Raw genomic sequence first — 16,768 nt, 5'->3', positions numbered from 1 at the left:
AGCGAGCTTCGTGCCGCAGCGAGCAATGCTGCCTTGGTAGAGCGCTTGAGGGTGCGGCAGAGAGCCGAGCTCAGAGCCATCGCCGCATTGCTCCGGGAACCCTGGGCTGTCCTCCCTCTGCGAGCTTTCTCACTCCCCGGGTCAGGGAGGTCTGCCAAGGCCAGTGCTTTTCTTTTAATTGCACTGCAAATGCCTCTGCCAACAGATCATCAACACCAGCGACACAGCCGGTGGCACCGGAGCCTGGGGATTTGAGGTGCGATATTGGTGGTGGGGAGGATGTGGGGGCTTTCTCCACCCTGCCTGGTGCGTGGGACATCAACCCTTGCCAGGCAGGTTTGAGCTGCTCTGTCTTCCAGCTCGGTTTGTTTCCCATCCCTGGTTCTGCACATTCCGACAGGCTCTGGTGCGTCAGTGAAGACTGGGTGTCGTACAGCAGCTTTGGCGGACAGGGACTCAGTTTTTGGCAGCGAGAGCTGGCTGGATCCATCACGCAGAGCCTGAGTACAGGCTTTGGCTGTGGCCGGTGTTCCCGACTGGAGCAAGTCTGATTTGCTTTTTGCAGGGGTCCCCTGGTTTTGCTGCATGTGTGGAATGGGGATTGCTTGTTGCTCGTTCTGCCTTTTGCAGGGATGCAGTGGAGGGGCCAGCTGAGAGCTCTGCTGCAGACAAGCCATGCTGCTGTGTTCCTCTGCCATTAAATAATTTCCTTGAGTTTGGACCCTTGGGATCCCTGGCTGTGTTTTGTTCCTGTTGTGGTGTTTTGTTTGTTAAGCCAGTGAGACCCCTACAGTCTTCTGTTTGCCCTCCCAGATGTGTGCTGCAGAAGCAGGCTTTGTGAGGAGCGTGTTCTGGAAGCCACTCTTGAACATGTGATTTGGGGAGGAATGTTCTTCAGCAATTGCCAGAGAGCAGCCGGGAGTTCCCGGAGCCGCGTATGGCTGGGGTGCAGCTGATGGTTCTTTCCTTCCCTTTGTCCGCAGGTGGTGGTGGCCGGCGGTCCTCGCAGAGCTGACACCCAGGAGCTCTTGGACACCGCTGGCTGCTTTGGATGCTCATGCCGGTCTGATGTGTGCGGGGCACGGGTGGCCCCGGACAAGGCTGGAGATGGGGTGTTCGTAAGCGCGTTGGCACTGGCCATGCACCCAGCTGGGTCAGTGGACAGTAGCTTCTCCCGCTCGGCTGTGCAGACCCTCTCCCGGAGCCACTGCCGCAACATCAAACAGAAGATCTCCCAGTGGGAGGGGAGGACACGAGGGTGCTCCAGCAAGGAGACACAGCAGCTGAAGGACTTTGGGGTAAAGTATGATCCCAGCTGCGATGCTGTATTCAAAGAGAAGCCAGAACACATAGAGAAGCACAGAAAGACTGGGTCCAAGGATCCAAAGAGCCTGGGTTTGGACTTCAGGGAAGATGCGTGGAACTGCTTGCAGGCTGGTGGCTGTGGTGACCTCAAGCCCTGTGCGTGCAGCCTAGCTTCCCAAGCCAAGGAGAAAGGAGAAGGGCAAGCAGGCTTCCTGGACCCAGGGACAACACTCTCCCCAGGGAACTTGTACACCGCACAAGCTCTGTGGAGCAGAGTAGATCACCTTCTGCCTGGTAAAGCCCCACCAGTTCCCTCGGACCTTCAGAGGAAGCAAGGGAGCTGTGGCTCCACGGAAAGAGAACTTAAAGGAGTGGACTCTCTCTGCAGGGCAGAGAGGAGCTTGAAAAACATTTACTCTGAGGCCGAGGGGCAAGAGGAACAGCCAGCTGCCCTCCCACCACCCAAGCCCCGTCGGACTTTCCGCTATCTTGCAGAAAAGGGTGCTGGTGGCTGCAGCGATGCCACTGCTGCCAGGGAAGCTCCCCTGCAAAAGCCAGGTGACTTGGTGTCCTCCTCCATCAACCCTGAGAAGAGAGCAGGCAACAGGAGGCTCAGAGGGAGAACCCAGAGGTACATCGATTAATCTCTCCTGTCTCTCCTTTAAGCATGTTTCCTTAAATTGCTTTCTAGATGGGTTTAACAGCTTGCTTGCCATGACATCCTTCTGGAGATGCTGGTACTGCTGATGCCTCTGTCGATGCGGAGAGGATATTTCCAGATGAATATATCCCCTTCCAGCATTGCGTACGTGCTGCTTTTGCTGCTGATAATCTTGCAAAGAAGGCTAAAAGCTCCAAACTGATGTCAGTCCCACACCTTAAAACAGTCGAGTGACAAAATGCTGGTCCCAGGGGAAGCACTACTTGCTGTGTGCCCGGAGCTTGCCCTCAGCTGCAGTTTGTGGGTTACAGAATAGCTTCTCTTGGGGTAGTCTGGCTGCTGAATGTTCCAGCTTTCATGTGAGTGAAGAATTCTCTTGGTGCGTAAAGTTGGAGGCTGCGAGCTGTGGGTGCCCCTGTGTCAGTGAGTTTGGCTGTTCTTCCCTCTTCCCTGTACGTAGATCCCTGTTCCAGAGTGCGAAACCTCTGAGCTACCCTGATGCTCGTTCTGCTGACAGATGAGCTGCCCAGGGCGGCTGTGCCAGGGCAGCCTGAACATCACGGTGGAGATTTTGACACGTAGGCCAAGTGTATGAAAATGCAGACTTGCAAATGCCATCACACCCTCAGCATGAGCAGCAGGAGAGGTCCAGTAGAAAGTGGTGCCCTAATTCTGAGTGCTGCTGTGAGTGCTTAGTCTGTAAAACGTGTTTTAGGTTCTTGGCTCTGTGACAGGATAGGACTTGCCCTACCTGCTCAGAGTGTGCTTTGCCTTGGAGCCTCCAACTTAATTTTTAATTTAAAAATCTCCCGGAGCCAGCAAGTACACTCCCTTGGTGTGCTGGTTTGGGTTGGGATAGAGTTCATCATCTTCACAGTGGCTTGTGTGGTGCTGTGTTTTGGATTTGTGATGTAAACAGCATGGATAACACACCAGTGTTTGAGTTGTTGCTGAGCAGTGCTTACACAGGGTCAAGGCCTTTTCTGCTTCTCACCCCACCAGCGAGTTGACTGGGGGTGGGCAAGAAGTTGGGAGGAGACACAGCTCCCAACAGCCCCCCCCTCAAGGGGGGACACATTTGAAGTTATGGCATTTGTCTTCCCAAGTTGCCGTTAGACGTGCTGGAGGCCCGCTTTCCTGCGGATGGATGAACTGCTACTACTGTTTCCGACCTGCTGAGGGGAAATAGTGACCAAATCCCTTGTTTTGCTTTGCTTGTGTGTGCAGCTTTTGCTTTTCCTGTTAAACTGTCTTCATCCTGACCCCTGCATTTCTCACACCCTTCCGATCCTCTCCCCCATCCCACTGGGCGGGAGCAAACGAGTGGCTGTGGGGGGCTGAGCTGCCGGCTGGGGTTAAACCTCAGCGCTTGGAAATCGGAGTCCAGAGTGGAGCATCCATGTGCTTGATGGCCCTGAGGAGGACCATACTCTGTGACTGGAGACAGCAGCTCACTAGTACGTGCAGGTGCCTTTAGAAGAAGTTACACTGGTTTTCCTCTAGGAAATCTTTTGAGTTTGAGGACATCCAGGGTTTCCGCAACCGGATCGCCACCACCAACTCCCACAGACTTCGAGAAGAGACAAATGGCACTACAGGATCCAGGCTCGTGTGCACACAGTCAGAAGACAACATCTACGAGGACATTATCTGTATGTGCCTGTGCTTCTGGGGGATGTGCTCACTTACTTAACGGTAGCAAGTTTGCTGGGGCGGGAGGAATGAAGATGAGGATGCACCGAGGCCCCTTCTAGCTCTGTGACTTTTAAGGTTTTCCCCATCTGGGGTTCTCTGATGTTGGTCACTGTCTGCATGCGAACAGCCTGATTTCAGATGTCATGGAAGGTCGCTGGCGTTGGCCTGGGCTAAACGTGTCTCTATTAGCTTTTCAAATGCTTTGCTCAGGAGCCGCTCAGAGCAGCGGGAACGCTGCCCGAGCAGGTGCTCTGCAGCAGAGCTGCTTTCTCTGCAGTGGGTAGAAGCACCTTGTTTTGCTGAGTCTGTGTACAGTTTGCCAGGTTGATGGCAGTGGCTTAGAAGGATCTTTGTGTGGTGGGAACCTAGTCCATCCTCAAACGGGTCTCTCTCCGACCCTGTTAAAGCTTGGCACACAACAGCACACCACCTGCTCACCCGCTTGCGAGAATGCAGGACTTCGTCTCCTTTCATAAATCCCTCATCCAATGTTTTTTTCCAGGTCCTGCAAAAGAGAACCCCTATGAAGATATTGGAGCACTGCCCTTACCCCTGTGGAAGGTCCCATCTGTCTGGAAGCTACCACCCCTCCGGAGCACCAGCAGGGCTCCCAAGGTACAGTGAGGGGCTTCAGTTGTCCCGTGTTTACAGAGTCATCCCCACCAGGGACCTGTGTAGTGCTTCCCCCTGGCCCCACGTTCCCCGCTGCTACGTCATTGGTTTTCCTTGTGTTTTATTGTTTGTTATTAATGTAAGTGATAATGAACAGCTGTGGTGGTGGCAGTTGATTAAGCTGCTACAGAGCAAAAGGATGGGCACAGAAGGGTGTTGTGGAGAGGTTTGAGTGTGTGGGTGAAGAGCTTGGCGGAGCAGGAGCCTGCAGGAGGTTTGTCATTTGTACTCTGACTCTGTGGACTCTGAGCTTGGACCAAAGCTTAATCCTGTGCTTAACCATCTCTTCTGATTCCGTTTTCTAGCCTCCTCCAAAACCTGCCTTCCTCAGTCGCAAGTCTCTTGAGCTAAAGCCCTTGCAGACAAGCTTCCAAGCGAAAAAGGCGAAGGACACGACCCTGCCTGTCACACTGACAGAGTGGAAACTGTTCCGAGCAGTAGAGGCTGCCAGCAGGAGAAAGAACTTGCCCTGGGTGAGGTTGAAGCGTGAAACGTTACTTCTTGCATGGCATTTCAAACTCCTGCTGCTTTGTCTAACACCTTCTGAGTGCTTTGTGAGTGATGGAGCTGCTTGCCTGGCAGGTGAACGCTGCTAAGCTCTGCCCTGCGTGTGGACGAGTGGCCCTGAACACCTCCACTGCCCCTCCGAGCAGCAGGGCAGGTGTTCAGGGATCAAAAACCAGAGTGCCAGCTCCACCTGCGCTGGCGGGGGCTTTGCTGGCCAAGAGTCCGCAAGCGGCGTTGGCCCGGAGTGTGGATACTTGCTCTTCCTCGTGCTTCGTCACCTCAGCCTTGCTCCCAACGCTTCTGTGAAGTGTACTGCTCTGGCTTTGAACTGAAGGCGGTGCGGGAACGTGAGGAAGCTCTCTGAACCAAGGGGCCAGCTCTGTACAATTGTGTGGGTGTCCCTTGCTCCTGATGACTTCTCGGGCTGGCCCTCCGGCTCTCGCCACAGGCACCGAGTTGTTAAATGCCTGACTGCGTGGAGCTGCGGGGAACTGGCCGGGCCCTTGCTCACTTGGCACGTTGGCTTGGCGTTCTTGCCTTGCCGTCAGGAACGTGCCCTTGCAGTCGGTCTGAGGGTGAAGGAGTAAGCACAAAGCCTTCACTCTCTTCTCCCCTCTGCTGCCTTTGCCCGTTCCTGCCTGCCTGTCTGCAAAGGCAGGGATGCTTCTGAGGCCGAGTAGTGACAAAGGCTTTTAATACCCCTTCATGATGAGAACTCCGTTGTAATTCTCACGTGATGCCTTGGGAATCTTTCTAGATACTTGTACCGGTTACTAGCTCATGTACCTGGGTGGTGAGATGCAGCAGGCGCCCTGGAAGGATGCTGCAGCTACCACTGTAGTGGCACTCCGTGCGTAGGACTCGCATTCCCGCTGTGGTAGTGGCAACAACTTTTTTTTTCCATGGTAAAATTGTGCAACCTCTGCAAATTGAGTGCATTTGCACAAATGGCACAAGACTGTGGTTGGACGGCTGCAAAATACTTCTCAAACATGAAGCGCTTTAGAGTAACATGCAAATCCTGCATGTGTTCCTAAACAAACCGTGGGCCTGGAAAATCAGGAAGGAGGTGGCAGGATTACAAAAATGCTGTGATGGAGAGTATCTCCCATTTGGATGGGGAAAGTTATCCAAATGCAAACCTGTTCCAAAAATCTGGTAACAATTTACGTGCAGGAAGCACACTTTACTCTTCTTGCTCACAAGGAACTGAGCCAAAATGGCTTTAGGGATTGAGAAAAGGACTGAAGTCTAAAAAGAAAGAACGTGCTTACTGCTTAAGAAACACATAGCTGCCTTAAACACACCCAGTGTCTTCCACTGGTGACTCAAGTGCACAAAAATCAGAACAGAAATGGAAATCCTCTAGGTGAGGCAGGGTGGTAGAGGGGAAAGAAAGCAGGTTTTGCAGGAGAAGCACGGGTTTCTGCTGTGGGCTTTCTTCCTTGCAGCCTCATCATGCTAGGACTGGCTAATGCAGAAAATAGGGAGAAATAGGTGTGAAAAGAAGAGCCTAAGCCTCATTTGCTGAGCTGGGGATAAAGGCTTGAGCTGAAAAACAGGTTCTCGTGCTCAATATCTTTCTTTTTATGCAGTATTTGTGGTGACAAATAGCTGGGCCCCACCCTCCAGCATTTAGTGGGAGCGTTTAATGGGTTCTTAAGTTGAGACAAGAGTGAACTTGACCTGCTGGCTGCGTTTAGTGTAAATCCTGCGCAGTGGAGATCTGATGCTGGGCAGTTTGTCGCTTCTGCTGCCTGTTTGGTAAATGAAGCACGAGAACTCCAGAATTCTGGTACAGTTGGGTGTCGGCTTTGAGTTGTGCTAACAGTAATCTCTCTCTCACCGCAGAGGCTCTGTGCTCCTTCATTATCCAGAGGGCTGTGCCACAGGTACTCCAGCAAGTCTGAGCCAGGGTCCCTGGCAGGACTGGGGCAGGGCAGCCTTTCCCTGGTGTTGCGGTGCTAGGTGTTGGGCTGCAGTCCTGTTGGCACCCAGACCCTTTTCTGGACCCCACATTAACCTCTGTTTCTGCTTTGGATTTCAGCTGGTACTAAAAATACAGGAGATCTTTGATTCTAAGCGTGGGAAGAAGAGGGTGAAGTTGCTCAGCCCTGCTGTGAGAGAAGCGCCTCCAGGAAAAGGTATCGAGCCTTGGTATTTTTCCAAAATAGCAGAAATTCCCCCAAAATTCCGCACAAATCCACTTGGCACGAGAACTACCTCTGACCGCTCCACTCGTCGCCATTGTGCCTCTGAAGCGATATTCCTGTGTTCTGATTTTGTCGCTCTGCTGTGGGCTTTATCGGATAGTCTGTTCAGCAGCTTGTATTCTCTTAGAGCAGCATCAGGTAACCACGAGGGCCTGTTCTCTGCCTGCGCTCAGCTGAGCTGCAGGTGCTTTACTGGAAACGGCGACTTGATCTCAAGTGCCAGCTCTGCTTTTTGAAATGTTGCTGCACGCCTGCCAGTCCCAGCTGCTCTTGGGACAGGTGGGCAGCCCTGGGTGATGTTGGGCTGATGAGTCTAACCTTCTCCCTCTTTCCCAACTTTGGGTGTTGCCCATCTTCCTTCTGCATGGCTAATAAGTCAAAACTGTGTGTTTCAGGTGAAACCAGTGGGAATGAAAGTGATACGGAAAATCAGCCAAAAAGTGAGTGAATCACAGGGGCTGGGCCTGTCCCCGTAGTGCTGCACCTTTGGCTAAGGCTGCGGTGGGATAAGCACATTGTCTAGCTGGGGCTTCTGCTGAGACACAGAAAAGGAATGTCTGAGAGGCACAGAATCACAGAATGGGTTGGCTTAGAAGGGACCTTAAAAGATCGTCTAGTTCCAACCCCCTGCCATGGGCAGGGACACCTTCCATAGACCAGGTTGCTCCAAGCCTCATCCAGCCTGGCCTTGGACACTCCCAGGGATGGGGCATCCACAGCTTCTCTGGGCAACCTGTTCCAGTGCCTCCACACCCTCTCCCGGAAGAACTTCTTCCTGATATCTCATCTAAACCTCCCCACTTTCAATTTAAACCCATTACCCCTTGTCCTGTCACTACAGGCAGCACGGCCAAGGCTGGGAGCTGTTGCTGTGACAAATCAACCCCTATTTCTGCCTCTTCTCCGAGCCCTTGAGGCTTGATGCCATCATCTGCCAGTCACTACAAGTAGATTCATTTTTGGGTTGGTAGAGTCACACGTAACTGAAATAATCCTGCAGGAGATTATCCCTGGGTCACCTTTGCTGCCTGCACTTGAGGTTATTTCCCCCTACTTCCTTCCCTTGGTTCCGTTTCGTACGTACAGTGTTGTGGAATGCCCACCTGGTTGTTAGTGCGGTTCCGCGGTGCTGAGTCTGTCCAAAGGCCCAAACCGCAGACTTGAACGCTGACTCGGTGGAGCTGCTTTGGGAAGGACCAGCAGGTCCCAGGTGCTGTGCTGGTAAGGTCTGAGTGCGAAGCGGAAACGCTTGGCCAGCAGCCCCCGTGAGTGACTGCGGCATTGCTCAGCAGGCCTCCGCCGACAAGGCCCGGCGGAATTGCTTTAGATGTTTTGTTTCCCTGGAGGGAAGCACACAGAAGGCCTTAACTTGGAACGAACAGTGAAGTTCCACGTTTTTATGCTATGGAGAATAATGGAGAACAAAGAATCTAGAGAAACACAGTGACTGAGTCACTGCCTGGTTTGAGAGTTGTTTCCTAAGTGTCCAGAATGTGTTGTGGTGCCTGGGCCACAGGAATTTCTTACATCAGAGTGCTGTGCCTGTGCTTGTGAGCCTGTACTGCCTGTCGAGACATCCCAGCCTGGAGCTTTCTTGGCCAGGAAACTGGCTCTGCCTCTCCTGAGTGCCCATGCAGCTTTACAGAGTAGCTGCCTGAGGCCTGGCAGTTACGGAACTGGTGGAGCTGGGTGTCCCTCACCGTAACCATGGCTCTGAGATGTGTGGAAAGAACATCAGGACAGCAGGAGAACGTTGGCTGTGGGTCAAGAAGGGTTTGCAGGGCTGCTGCAAGGCCAGTGCTCCCCTCCCCGCAACAGCTCCGTGCGCAGGGAGCTGACGCAGGGGTCCGAGTCCTGCAGGGTGTGGCAGTGGTGGTGGGCACATGCACCATCTCTCGTCACCGCCTTTAGAAGGGGGAAGAATCCCCTTCTGTGATCCGTAGGTGTGTGGCAGCGATAGCCACAGGCTGGTCTTGGATTTGTTCCGTTCTTCAGGTCGACACCGGGGCCTGCTGCAGGTGCCCTCAGCCTCCAAGAGGAACGCGCACTACCAGACCTTGGAGAGGGATTTGATAGAGCTCCAGGAGCAACGGCTATTTGACCTGTTTGTGGTGGTGTCACTGCACAAGAAGGCATCCGAGATGTCGTACACACCACGCATCGTACAGCAGTTTCCCGGCAAGGTAGGAGCTGCGTGGAAACCTGCCCACAGAGCACGCTCAGCAGCTGCTCAGTTCCTCTTGTGGGGGTATCCCTGCCTAAACTCGTTGGGATACAGGCTTGGGACATGAAGCACCTTGCTCTGTTGCAGACCTAACGTGTAGCATTGGGCAGTTGTTAAATATCTTTCTGGATCGGTGTAAGTCCCAGTTGCGGCTCAGTGAGCACCGTGGTTACGGTGAAGTGGGGACAGTGGAGCCTTGATGCTTGTTGGCGTGGTTCCAGATGGAAATGGGTATCAGTTGTCACCATTTAGGCTTGTACCCACTGTCTTCCACTACAAACCAGGGCAAAGCTAGCAATACCAACTGTGCTGTCAGGAGTAAACCAGGGAGTATTAAGGAATCTGCCTGTTATCCAAACAGAGAAGGGGAAGTCAGATTCCTTAAGGGAGGCTACGTGGATCTCTGGCAGGACCCATAGTGTCCAGCTGCGTAAGGGATTTGTGTGCAAGTAACTCCGGCGCCTTAAATGTGTAAAGGCTTTGGATTCACACAATGAATGAGGGACCATGGCCCGGAAGAGTGCACAGTCTTAATTCAGTGGGTACAACTGAACGTACATGCTGTCTGCTAAACGTGCAAACTTCAGGGTGTTTGGAGGAAGAAAAGGACGTAACCAGGGTTAGCTTTTCCCTGGTGCAACCACTCAGTCTGTTCCGGCCTTCGGGAAGGGCAGTGCCTTGTTCTTTTCCTGCTGCCCTAGCAGTCAGACCCAACTGCACCATCTGGCTCTTTGCTGTCTTTTATAAATGCACTAACAAAACAGATTGTTTATTTATTCTCTGCTCAAATTGAAGTGTTTTGATGTGTGACTTTATATGGGACAGTTTATCACGTTGGGATTTTGCAGGAAGCATTGCCCAGTAATTATGGAGGTGTTCTGATTACAGATATGTCTCTCTTCTAAAAATAGTCTTTTCTTCCAAGTAATCTGCTTGTCACCCTTTTCTTTGGGCTGCACGCCCGAGGACATCAAAGCTGTTGTACAACTGTTACTCTGTGAAAATGCTGTACTGTTTCCTTAACTGCTCCTTCATGCTGGCACAGCCTGGGACACGGGGGTAGCCGGCATGTGCTGAGCGTGTCTGCAGTCAGCTTTAGGCAGTCAACTTTCCGCTTCTCAGGGGCGTTTCTTGCTTAAATGTGATCTCACGTATTTGAAAACCTCCCTTTTGCCCCTTCTGGGCAGTTTGAGCATGGAAAGTTGTCAAGAGGGACCCACACTTCATGAGCTGAATGCATTCTTGTTCCTCTTTGTGTCCTCAGCTCTCCTAGGACAGAACCGAGGCGAGCTGATGCACCCATCGTTTGGGGAGGTCAGTTGTAGCTTCATTCCCCAGTGACCTTGGCCGTGCCTGTAAATCCTTACTCAGGGCTGGCCAAGACCAGCTGGGTAATTGTACAAAGGTCCAGTTGGCAGAGGAGATGCAAGAGGGAGCTGGGAGTCTCTTGTAGTCGGGGCATGTTCCCCTGTACTTGTGCATTAACTATCTGACGGTTCGGCGTGTGGAAGTGTCAGGAAGATCCTGTCTCCCGTTGTTTAAAATGCTGCAGCTGTGCACCAAACTTCAGTGACTTCAAATGCATGTGTTACCCCTCCAGCCTGAACATCCCTTCAGACAGTCAAAGGATACTGAAGAGAGGCTAAAGGTCATTCCCAAATTCTGCTTTCCAGATCCCAAAGACTGGTTTCCTGCATCAGACCTTAAAAGGTAAAGACTTGGTTTTGAATACTCATGCCTGAAACAGGCCGTGCTGAAAGCGTAGGTACTGCCAGTTTCCTGGAGCAGAGGAACTGCAGCCAGAGGAAGGAAAAGCAGGAAAGGCTGAATGCCTAACCCCTGTAACAGGGGAAGATGAGCTATGGAGGTGGACTCGGAAATGCTGCTTCTGCCCAAGCATCGTCTTTCCCACAAGAAGGAAGTTTGTAACGTCTGTTCAAGGCCAGCTCCCGGGGCTGGCCAGTGCTTCCGCTGCTCCTTGGCAGCATGGAGAAGCAGCTGGGAAGGAAGAGAGCTGCAGTAGCTCAGTGAGAGTCCACGGGCTGCAGGATTTCACACTGACCAGAGCCCAAGGTAGCTCGCTAACCACAGTGGAGGGTCTTCGGCATGACCAGAAAGAATGGCTCGTGTTTGTGCGTCAGTCTCTGAGCTGCCTGGTGAATCTAACCCTGGCTGTTCTTTGGTTCCCCAGTGAAACATTCTCGTTCGTGTTGACGGGTGAGGATGGCAGCCGCTGGTTTGGGTACTGCAGGAAGCTCCTGGTAAGCATCTGTGTATTGGGTGGAGGGTAACGAATGGGTTGGTAAATGCAGGACATCAGTCAGCAGTAATTCCCCGTGTAGCACCCGTGCTGCTGCTGAGGGTACCAGCCTTCTGAACGCGTGAGGGAAGGAGCCGGGCGATGCCCAGCAGTGCCGTGAAATGGGCTCTGGGCATGACGTTAGCTGCTGGAACTGGTCGTTCCTCGGGAATCTTTGAAGTCAGAAGTGTAGAGGGAACTACAGCAGAAGGAGTTCTGCGGAGCAGCTACAGCACAGGTGCTAGGTTCCTTGTCGCATCCCTGCTCTCGGCGTAACTGTTCCTGTTGCCTTTCAGCCAGAAGGGAAGGGGAAGCGCCTTCCGGAGGTATACTGCATCGTTAGCCGCCTGGGCTGCTTCAACCTCTTCTCCAAGGTGAAGTGGGGAGAGCCTGTTACTTTTGTCAGACCGGAGTCTCTGCCAGACCGCGGGCTTCAGAAAGTAGCTGGATATTTCTGTCCAGGCTGGAATTGCTTAGCGATTGTAACTCATCCCAGGAGGGTGGTGGTTCCTTGCTGGGGCAGGCGTACCGTGAAGGCTGATTTCTGGTGGTTGGCTCTAGAACAGTATTTCAGGAACACTTCTTGGGGCGGAGGATAGGGTGTTGCTGTTCTTACTCCCGTAAGAAGTTGTGAGACTTTGATTACCGTAACCAAGACGTTTCCTTGCAGTAGCAGGAGCCTGGATTGGGAACGGAGGGTTGTGCTGACAGCTATCTATTCCCATGGGATCCTTCAGACATTTGAGAGGAGCTTTCCCAGGGAATCCCAAGCAAGGGGGGTGAAGGCTGTGAGCCTGTTGGAGCCTTTGTGTGTAGCTGTGGCAAGGGACGTTCCGACAGAGGCTGGTGTGTGCTCTGGCTCACCACCAGGCAGTGAGCCAATGTCCGATGCGTTTTCTTGGCAGATTTTGGATGAAGTGGAGAAGAGGCGAGAGATGTCCCCGGCCCTAGTACACCCATTTATGTGCAGTGTCATGGAGGCACCTTTCCCCGCTCCCGGCCGCACGATTGCTGTGAGGAGTTTCCTCCCAGGAGCAGGAAATGAGGTAACTGAAGTCAGGACTGGCTTTCCTGCGTCCGTGGTGTCCCTGGGACACGGCGGCACTTTGCAGACTGCACTCCACTGTGGTGCTGCCTGTAAATAATGTCTGAAGGTAGCATCTCGAGGTCCCAACGGGGCCGTCACAGAAACCAGCTGCCTGCTGAATCTTCTACCGCAGAAGTGATTCCCTGCCTTCCAAGGAAGCCGCTTGGGAGTCCTCTGCAATGCCCTGTGCCGACTGCCTGGCCGCGGGGTTCCGCGGTGAGGAGCCCCCAGTTCTGCCGGGTGGCCCTCGCCTGCTTGGCTCCGCTGTGGCGTCCTCCTCCAGCGCTCCGCGTCTCTGCTTGCCTTTCAGGTGATGGAGCTGCGCCGTCCGTTGGATTCTCGGCTGGAGCACGTTGACTTCGAATGCCTGTTTAAGTGCCTGAGTGTCTCTCACATGATTCAGGTCTTTGCCTCCCTCCTGCTGGAAAGGAGGGTGATCTTTGTTGCTGACAACTTAAGGTAAAAACTGAGTCTGAGTGATTGGTTTTTTCTGGCAGATCCTGTTTTTTCTTCTGCATCTCGGCCTGTTTCACGTGCCAGCTTCTCTAACGTTTTGCACATAGTTACACGTAAAAGCTTTTTGCAGACTTTCTACACAATGTGTGCATGCTTAGAATCTGGAGTATGCCGTTTGCCCAAGAGATAAGGGAATGTTTCCTCTACCTCTTTAGTTTGGGTTGATGCTGTTTTTAGCTCCCCATAACTGACTTTAGAAGTGTACGCCTGGGGCTTCTGCTGACGCGTAAACAACGTGCGTGAGGCACGCCGAGCGTTTCTAACCCGTCTGTAGCTGAACGAGAGACATTGACCACCCCTCTGTGCTTCTCTTACTTTTCCAGCACTCTCTCTAAGTGTGGCCATGCCGCAGTCGCAACGCTTTATCCCTTCACTTGGCAACACACCTACATCCCAGTCCTACCAACTTCTATGATTGACATTGTGTGCTCTCCGACCCCATTCCTAATTGGCATTCTCTCCTGCTCGTTACCGCAGCTCCGGGACCTGCCCATAGAAGAGGTGAGAATGGGGTGGAGCTCAGTGGAGGGACAATGTCAGTGACCTCTCTGGAATAACCTCTGTGGATTCTGTCCTAATGTAATTCTGTCTTAATGTAAACCCCTCAAATTCTCTGAGGCAGTTGGGAAAATGGCCAGATACATGCCAGGGGGTTCATGTTGTCAAAGATAAATGGTCTTTGCAGTTGTTACAGAGAGGCTGCAGTTAGGCAAAACTTGTTTGTGGTGTGACTTCCCCTGCCACTGGGGACATTAAAAAATAAGTGTTTTTTTCTGCACAGCGACACAGCTGGTTCTAAGAGTCAGTGTGTTTCGTACGTCTTTCCCCAGGTTCTCATTGTTGATCTTTGTGCTGACAAGTTCTTGCAAGAGGTGAGTGAAATACCGGTACCAGTCACGCGTGGCTATATGCCGGGCGAGGGCAGCAGTGGGTGGAAGCGAAAGCAGGAAAGGAGCAAGAGCTCGCCCCTGGCCGAAGAAGTATCTTGCATTCCTTTTTAATCAATAGACAAGGGAAGAGGTTTACAAATCCTTGTTGCAAGATTGAGGTGACGTGAGGTACAGAGCTCTGCGAAGCCAAAGATGCTGCTTGTCTGAGCTGGGTTTAAAACCAGGTAGCGGGTTGGTTATGTGACGCCCCAGGATTCTCTGCGCTCTGGCTGCCTGTCTGTGCACTTGTGTTCTGCAGGGCTTTCTCCTCTCGCTTGGCCGGGGTATGTTTGTTGGGTTTGGGTTTTTTCCAGGAGACAAACTGTCCCAGGTCACTTCTGAACTCTGCCTCACGTGCTTCTGTACCGCCAGAGAAGTAGCTAGAGACACCCTGAGTGTTACCAGTTCAGGGGAATGTTTGTACCCCTTTTCCTTGCCTTACTGTTCTGTTTTGCATTGCAGCCTGCAACTGGAGAGAGGTATTGAAGGATTGGGGGGTTTTAACCATAATGTTGACACTAGTCGTGTTTTCTCTACAAACTGTTGTTGTTCCTGTGTTTCCTCACTGGTATAATAAGCCTGAGCCTGTGTAGTGTCTGTAGCACACATTGTTCTGTGTTGGCCCTGTGTGTGTGACATGAGGTGTTCCCAGGCAGAGGGTGTCTCCACCAGGATACACCATATCACGCAGTAACTTCCCTCCAATCATGCCCGGCTTGTTACGAGTATTTCCCACCTGTTCACAGCGAGAAGGTTGTGTTGATGGTTGATGTAACACACAAATGCTTTCGTGATCGTTTTTCTCCCCAGGTGTCAGACGAAGGTGAGATCCTGCCCCATAAACTCCAGGCTGCGCTTGTACAAATCTTGGAGGAACGCAGCGAAATCTTGTCACATGAGCAGAGCGACACACAAGGTGCTTCTATGGGAAAATGTTTTCACACTGACAAATCTCTACAGCTTCCATGTAGCTGATACAAAAAGGAGGGAATGGAAATAACCGTTGGGAAGCGACATTTTAGAAAGCTGTTTTCCTGTGACCTTACTGAGAGCATCTTTCTTGTGACTGTGTCAGGAAGAAGTTTGGTGTCCTAACACTGACTCCTCTTCACGATCAGTATGGGTAGAACTCCAATTCCTCAGGCCAAGTGCGTCTGTTCGTACACTTTGGGCTGTCTCTGCTCTTTCTGGAGTGGCAGGGAGAACGTTTTTCTTGAAAAGAGAAGGTAGCAGGTGTCTGTACCTGAGCAGGTGCTCTGGCGGAGTGTTCTCACCGCTGAGCTGCTTTGTACATAATCTGTCAGCTAAATACTCTTGAGAACTTCTAAAAGCATTGAGTAGCTTGAGAGAATAGCATCAGCAAAGTAGGTAATTCCATGTACTTGGGAAGTAACACAGTTATGTTTCCAGCACGTTTGAGTTCTGTTATTTGCCTCATTCTTTGAGACACTTGACCTTAGACTGCTACGAGCTTACAGCTTACTGGGATCTAGGTGTTTGATGGGAAAGGAAATGAGGGATGCTGTAACTACTGGAAAAGCTGTAGAATGGGATTTGTCTCAGCTGTGGCAGAAAGTTGATATGAGAAGGAAATCTTAATAATTGAGCTGTGGCTTCTCTGCTACCACTCACTCATCTCAAATTTCATACCCTGGGACAGCCGGCCTGCTCCTCTTCTGGAAGAGGAATGACCGAAGTGAGGAATGTAGTGGGGAATTTCTCCTCTGTTGTCTTCACAGGTGACGTGCCTCTTAACTCCCTGGTCTCGGAAGCTTTTGTGCAGTTCTTCGTGGAGATTGTTGGCCACTACTCCCTGCACATGAATGTCACAGAAAAAGGGGAGCGGGTGTTCCAGCGGGAACTGTTCCGTAAGTCGCACGTGTCACGCAACGTGCGTCACTTCTTGCACTTCTTCATGGAAACGCAAATGTTTGCGGGGTTCATACAGGATCGAGAGCTACGCAGGAACACAGTCAAAGGTGAGGTTTGGGTTTACTTTCTCGTTTTACAAACTCGCAGAGTCGTGTGACTTGGACTCTTAAGAAGCCTTTAGTCCTGGCAGGTTATCCTGCCGGCATTTCGGCGTGTGTGACAGCTCCCTGCCCTTCGAGTTACTCAACAGAATTTGTCTGCAAAGCAAAGAATTTGCATCTCTCTCCCCCTTCTGGCTTGACACTCCAGCTTACGTTACACGTGTGATTGCCTTTTCGTAACCCCCTTGTTAACGATGTAAGGTGCCACCTGTTGAAAGATGGAACTTTTCAAGGTGGGTATTTTTTTTTTTTCCCTCTTTAGGCCTTTTTGAGGTCCGTGCCTTGGAGTATTTGGAGAGTATTCCAGAGACAGAACCAACCGGAATGAACAAAATCCTTCGCAGTCTTGGTAAAGGGACACCCTTGCTTGTTCTTTTTCACACAGTTGCCTGTGGATCGAGTAATGGGATGCAGAGAGCAGGGCCTGTTCTTTGCCCTGTGCACGCGCACCTTTGGTTTACACCTGCCCCTTCAGGGGACGTCAGACACTTTGTGTGACTTCCCTCTTGGTTTAAGCTTTGGCAGCTTTCCGTAAAGCTGGCGGACGTTGCCTGATCCCGGAGCTGGCTGAACGCCTTGAACCTGGGGCTTGGCTGGGAACGCGCGGCTGCCGCAGAGCCACGAGGC

At 52.1% G+C, this 16,768-nt stretch overlaps 1 protein-coding gene across 1 annotated transcript; it reads left to right on the top strand.

The window, feature by feature from the left end:
* Positions 1 to 1,139: 1,139 nt before the first annotated feature.
* On the top strand, positions 1,140 to 16,490 carry DENND2C (DENN/MADD domain containing 2C; the record flags this gene model as incomplete). The annotated part of the gene is made up of 17 exons (XM_010157564.1): positions 1,140 to 1,936; positions 3,470 to 3,618; positions 4,164 to 4,276; positions 4,639 to 4,806; positions 6,888 to 6,984; positions 7,449 to 7,493; positions 9,049 to 9,236; positions 10,878 to 10,987; positions 11,469 to 11,538; positions 11,873 to 11,950; positions 12,482 to 12,622; positions 12,974 to 13,122; positions 13,503 to 13,680; positions 14,010 to 14,051; positions 14,919 to 15,024; positions 15,848 to 16,087; positions 16,404 to 16,490. Coding segments are annotated over exons 1-17 (2,758 nt in total), but the record flags the coding sequence as incomplete, so codon positions are not given.
* Positions 16,491 to 16,768: the final 278 nt, after the last annotated feature.

The sequence above is a fragment of the Eurypyga helias genome, unplaced genomic scaffold, assembly GCF_000690775.1.
Source record: "Eurypyga helias isolate BGI_N326 unplaced genomic scaffold, ASM69077v1 scaffold20048, whole genome shotgun sequence".
Classification (NCBI taxonomy): domain Eukaryota; kingdom Metazoa; phylum Chordata; class Aves; order Eurypygiformes; family Eurypygidae; genus Eurypyga; species Eurypyga helias.
The sequence above is the reverse complement of the archived record's forward strand: the minus strand, read 5'-3'. Positions and strand labels throughout refer to the sequence as shown.